The sequence below is a fragment of the Populus alba genome, chromosome 7 (genome assembly GCF_005239225.2).
Source record: "Populus alba chromosome 7, ASM523922v2, whole genome shotgun sequence".
Classification (NCBI taxonomy): domain Eukaryota; kingdom Viridiplantae; phylum Streptophyta; class Magnoliopsida; order Malpighiales; family Salicaceae; genus Populus; species Populus alba.
In genome coordinates, this window is record NC_133290.1 from 7,620,468 (window position 1) to 7,626,779 (window position 6,312).

General features: G+C 33.3%; 1 protein-coding gene across 1 annotated transcript; it reads left to right on the plus strand.

Moving 5' to 3' along the window:
- The first annotated feature begins 2,951 nt into the window (after window positions 1-2,951).
- On the plus strand, window positions 2,952-5,603 carry LOC118030517 (probable N-acetyltransferase HLS1). Its single transcript, XM_035034649.2, has 3 exons — window positions 2,952-3,701; window positions 3,843-4,039; window positions 4,526-5,603. Exons 1-3 carry the CDS (start codon window positions 3,519-3,521, stop codon window positions 5,388-5,390), a joined length of 1,245 nt encoding a protein of 414 aa, XP_034890540.1. The 5' UTR covers window positions 2,952-3,518; the 3' UTR covers window positions 5,391-5,603.
- The last annotated feature ends 709 nt before the right edge of the window (window positions 5,604-6,312 follow it).

Genomic DNA, 6,312 nt, shown 5'->3' on the forward strand with positions numbered 1-6,312 from the left:
AGATTGAAAGAATTCAAGTAAAAGTTATAATTAGAAGTATAATAGTAAATTAAATAATTAATAATTTGATGTGTTGATAATGTACACAATAATTTTAGATGCTCGTGATAAAAAAGATGGACACAAACTTTAGAAGGGTCCAAATATGTATCTTATTTTTTAAAGCACAACTAAGTATCCTTAAGTCATATATATATATATATATATATATATATATATATATATATATATATATATATATAATTAGCAAAACTGAAATAACTGTTTATAAAAAAATTCATATTATATCTATTTGAAAATAGTAACTCTTAATTATAGCTATTAAACTTGGATTAGTGTGATCGATTAAAATAACATTTGTTAATTTATAATTTAACTTGATAAATCAACTGATAATCTAGAGCCATATTCAAACTGATTTTCTTTTAAGGTTAATATGATTAAACTTGAATGACACAATTAAATCTAAATTCTAAGAATTAAAAAAAAAAGTTAAATATTTTAAAAAACAAAACAATACCGTTCGAGAGTCATCCGGCAAGTCTGATCACTATTCTCGTGATCGGGGTAACTGAACAAGAGGCGTGGTGGCATGATATTTAAAAGGTAGGTATGGCTATACATGATAATGATAAGATAATGATTATGAATGATGTACAAACCACCAAAGATGAGATAGAATAAAAGAAACATTTTATATATATATATATATATATATATATATATATATATATATATATATAACATAGTCACAAAACTAAAGTAAACGAGCACAGTGGATAAAAAATTAGCAAAATGGCATTTTGAATAGATGCTATATTACCGATTAACACAATTTATGAGCTTTGTTATGATAATTATTATTTTTTAAAATATTTTTATTTAAAAATATATTAAAATAATATATTTTTTAATTTTTTTAAATTTATTTTTAATATCAGCAAATCAAAATAATCTAAAAATACAAAAAATTAATTTAAAAAATTAAAATTTTTAATTTTTTTTAAAATACTTTTAAATTAAAAAACAAATAAGCTCTAAAAAAAATAGATTATTATTGTAAACAATCTAATAAAATATAAAATATTAATGTGGTGTGATGATTCCATTGATTCAACCTTTTAAATGAATAATGGTACTCATTTTGACCAAATGCATTCTTATTTTGCATATGCATGTACATCGATTTAGTATATATTTAGTATTGTGATACCTTTTAAAGTTTTAATTTTAAAAAAATAAGTTTTAAAAAATATTTTTAATTATGATTTTAAAAATAATAAGTTTTTTTAAAAAACATGTATTTAGTTAAAATTAATATGTTATGAAAATTTTATCTTGCATATTAAATAAAAGAAGATTTTCATTAATGAAGAACATGTTACTTTAACTTCTACAAAACTAATACCAAGTACATAATTATATGTAGAATTTAATATAAAAAAACATAAAACTATTTAATTAACTTTTTTTTTTATTTGTTGTTGAATAAAAAATAAAAATTATCACAATATCAACTAATTATCTTAATTTTTATAATTTAAGAACAACGAAGTCAGTCATATATTTTGAACTTAGTTTTGATATCCTCTCTTAGTATACAAGATTCATGAACCCCATTAAAACTCTAAGATGTTAATACTAGGGTGTTTGGAAATATGGTTATACCCACATTTTGAAAAAAATATTTTTTTTATTAAAAATTATATTTTTTGTATGTTTTGAATTATTTTGATGTGCTAATCTCAAAAATAATTTTTAAAAAATAAAAAAACTTTATTTTGATGCATTTCAGCATAAAAAATACTTTAAAAAGCAACTATAACTACACTTCCAAACAAGTAGGATAAGCACTACAAATAACCCTATAAAGTTTTCTTATTTAGCTCCATCATTCCTAAAAATAAATAAATAAATAAATAAATTAGATGCTTGTGCAAATCCTATAAAAAAATGAGCGATGGTACTTTTTTATTTTTTTGTCAAAATGAGTACCATTACTCAATCCTTGTACTTATATATATATATATATATATATATATATATATATATATATATATATATATATATATATATTACTCTAATAGGAATAAAGTAAACTATTAAAATTTAATTTGTGCTGTTCTCATCAGTGCAATCTGACAAAATTCAATAGATTGTGTTAATGGGGACAATGCAATAGCTTAAAATATGTTATTTCATGGAATGTTTTTTAAAACTATATTAGTTTGCTATTTTTTTGTTGACTGTGTCAAGGTAAAAGGGGTAATAATTATAAATTGATTCATGATGGCAATGCCTTCTAAATGAATTTCTTTTAAATACATAGGTGAAAAGAAATTTATAATCTAGCACAATCAAGCTTTTTTATTTTTTTAAAAATAACATACTTTGAAAGTTGTGCTACTCTTAGTGTAATCTAAATATTTTAACGAGAGCAACACAATCATGCTTGGTTGCCCTACTTTAAGTAGCAAAAAAATAACTAAGAGGTTGTAATATTAGGGCAACTTTTAAGACTACGAGGGAACTGAACGGGGGGATGGGTATGTTTATACATCATGATGATAGAATACGGATGATGATGGATGGACCGAAGAAGAGAGGGAGAGTAGGAGAAAGGTAAAAATAAAGGTAATGATTACAAACGGGGTCATGATGGCAACGCATCGTATATGATTAAAATGAAATACTTGTAACCGAGGGAGAGCTGCGCAGCCAAAGCCGCCATTTCCTCTTCCAATTTATTTATTTATTTTATTTTCTGTGATGATGAGCATTTCTTATTTATTACTACCAATTACTATATATTCGAAGGATAACCATTTATTAATAATATTGTTACCAGTAAGCGAGAGGGAAAGAAATAAAGGACATATAGACAGACAGATGGGGGAAGAAGAGATAGGGACTTGAAAAAGCACTGAATTAAATAAAAATAGAGAAAGAGAAGGAAAAGGAGGTGAGGCGATTCTAGAGAGAGAGAGAGAGAGAGAGAGAGGGTTTTTTCCTTAAAAAAAACCCACAAAATTCAGGTATTTATAGGTACCATAAGTGCACTTGAGCCTCCGCAGTGAAGAACTACCCACCACCTATAAGTAAAGGAGATAGCTAGCACCACAAGTTGAAACTCAAAGGGCTCGCCGCACCCTTTTGATTTCCTTTCTTCTCTTGTTAATTTCTTTCGTTATTTATGCCATATCTTAGCTCTTCCGAAGATATTCTCTTTTTTTGATCCTTTTTGGTTTCTCTAATTTCGAAGGACTGCCCCCCTGATCTAGCTTCATATATATAGCCTTTGCTCTTGAGTCTTTCCTTGCTTATTCCACAAGTTATTCAGTCTGCTTGCCCATCCCCTCTCTCTCTCTCTATATATACGTACAATCCCTTTCCAATCCCAACTAAAGTTGTAGCCTTTGTTGCCCTTTAAGGTTCTCTCTAACCTCGTTTTTTCTCCTCTTGTTGTGTTTAATTTCATTACAAATAGTTACACACACACACACACACACACACATAGTATGGGAGAAGCGAGAGTGAATATGATAGTGGTTAGAGAATTTGATCCAAGAAAAGATGGAGTTGGTGTTGAAGATGTAGAGAGAAGATGTGAAGTTGGTCCCGGCGGCAAGCTCTCTCTCTTTACCGACCTCTTGGGCGACCCAATTTGCAGGGTCCGCAATTCCCCTGCTTTCCTCATGCTGGTACACACGAACATTAGTACTTGTCCATTTTCTGTGAAATTTGTCCTTAATTGTTTCCTCCTTACCTGCTAATTACCACTACCTTCGAGAAAACGAGATTGACTGATCATGTGCAACCATGCCATGTAATATTATTAATAGGTGGCCGAGATAGGAGAAGAGATAGTGGGGATGATAAGAGGTTGCATCAAAACCGTTACATGTGGCAAAAAGCTTTCAAGAACTGTGAAGAACAACTACTCCTACAATGTCATCAATAATAATGACCTTTCCAAACCCGTCCCTGTTTACACCAAAGTTGCTTACATTTTAGGCCTTCGTGTCTCTCCTTCACACCGGTAAGTACTCCTAGCCTGCATCTTCATCGATCTTAGTACGCCGCTGTTTTTTCTAATTATTTTCTTTTTCCCTGAAATATCCCAATCAAGAAATGACCCCACATCCTCACATCTACTTGTAATTCCAAACAAATCAACTTTGATGCTAATGCTATGTTTTGTTCTTTTGCATTTTGTCGTCAACTTGATCGGATTGAAGAGATGGATTTACTTTACGTTATGAAAAGAAACTTGTACAAAAAAAATGCTGATTTTCGTTCCCATGTACACAGTGAAAGACTGGGTGTAATTGATTATTATATTTAAATGACATATCCCTTCTAATTATTGGGTCGAACCATTTTAATATTATTATTATTAAGACATAGTAACTTCTCTTGTAACATCTCTTGTCTTTTGTCTTCAATGCTCAATAATAATGATGATGCTAATTAATATTAATAATTGTATCTTATTCATTTAATTTAATCCAATCTTTTTTCTCAGGAGGATGGGCATAGGCCTAAAATTGGTACATCAAATGGAGGATTGGTTTCGTCAAAACGGCGCTGAATATTCCTACATAGCAACTGAAAACGACAACCACGCTTCCGTTAAGCTCTTCACCGACAAATGCGGCTACTCCAAGTTCCGTACTCCCTCAATCCTAGTCAACCCGGTCTTTGCTCACCGGGTCCCCGTATCAAACCGTGTAACAGTCATCAAGCTCACCCCGTACGACGCCGAGCTGCTGTACCGACGACGATTCGCCACCACCGAGTTCTTCCCTCGGGACATCGACTCCGTCCTCAAGAACAAGCTGAATGTGGGGAATTTCTTGGCCGTGCCACGTGGCAGTTTAAAGTCCGGGTCGTGGGCCGGGTCGGACAACTTTCTATCCGACCCGCCGGAGTCGTGGGCTGTGCTGAGCGTGTGGAACTGCATGGATGTTTTCAGACTTGAAGTGCGTGGCGCGTCGCGCGTGAAGCGGACATTTGCTAAAACAACGAGAGTTGTTGACAAGGCGTTGCCATTCTTGAGGCTGCCTTCGGTACCTGCGGTGTTTAGGCCCTTCGGGCTGTATTTTATGTATGGCTTGGGGGGTGAAGGACCACGCGCAGCTAAAATGATGAAAGCGTTGTGTGGTCACGTGCATAACTTGGCTAAAGAGAGCGGGTGTGGAGTGGTGGTTACAGAGGTAGCAAATCGCGAACCGCTTAAGTTAGGAATACCACACTGGAAAATGCTATCGTGCGCGGAGGATTTGTGGTGTATTAAGAGGCTCGGGGAGGACTATAGCGACGGGTCTGTTGGTGACTGGACTAAATCACCACCCGGCTTGTCAATTTTTGTTGACCCTAGAGAGTTCTAAACACTTTCGGAGTAGAAAAAGAAAGAAAACTCTTAACACGGAAATGAAATGTTTTTTTTTTTTTTAGAAATTTTTTTTGTAGTGTCTTAGTAGGGTCTTCGATCGTGGAGAAAAAAAGGGAATGAGAAGATATGGGGTTCTGCTGTAAAAAAACGGGGAATATCCTCACTTTTAATAATCCTCTCAACTTTTGTAAATGGATGTGGCTTTTTAGATCCTCTCTCAGCCAAACACAGCATAAGTTTCCTGTGGGGATAATATGGTAATCTTATTCGTCAATCAGCTTTTATTTATATATATTCGAAAGCCTGCTAGATGGTTCGTGGATGAGAGAAAAATCATGTGTGAATCGGAATAAACCATTTATAGGTGAGTGCATGCAAGAACTTTTTGGCCGTATCATTTGCATGCCTTTTTCTCGATTATATACCTCATCTAGTTATCTTGATGATCTCTTCCTTTGTTAATTGGGTTCGTGGTATCTTTCTAATTAGGGTCAGTAGACGGCAAATAACGAGGCCTGTCCTCGGGCACACTGGACCACCTACGCCCTAATGAGGGGCATGGTTGTCTTTGGCCTGTCCGGATTATATATTCATTTGACAAGATATATGGTCATAATGGGCAGCTTTTACGGGTGAACTTAATTCGGTGGTGCAGGGGTATATTTCTGCTTTTTATTTATTTATTTATTTATTTATTATACACGATGGAAATTGACGGGAGATTTGGCTTTTAGCTGCTGTGGGTTTGCCTCCTTTTGCAATGGGGGAGAGATGTGATAGTACGAGTGGGTATGAGGTATTTTCTTCCCCGTCTTTACCTCCGCAGGGACCCCTTTTCTTTTTTCCTCGTTTTGGTGGCTTTAGTTTGGAGCAGTGGCGTATACATGGTCCATACCGGAGGTTCCGAGAATTTTTTA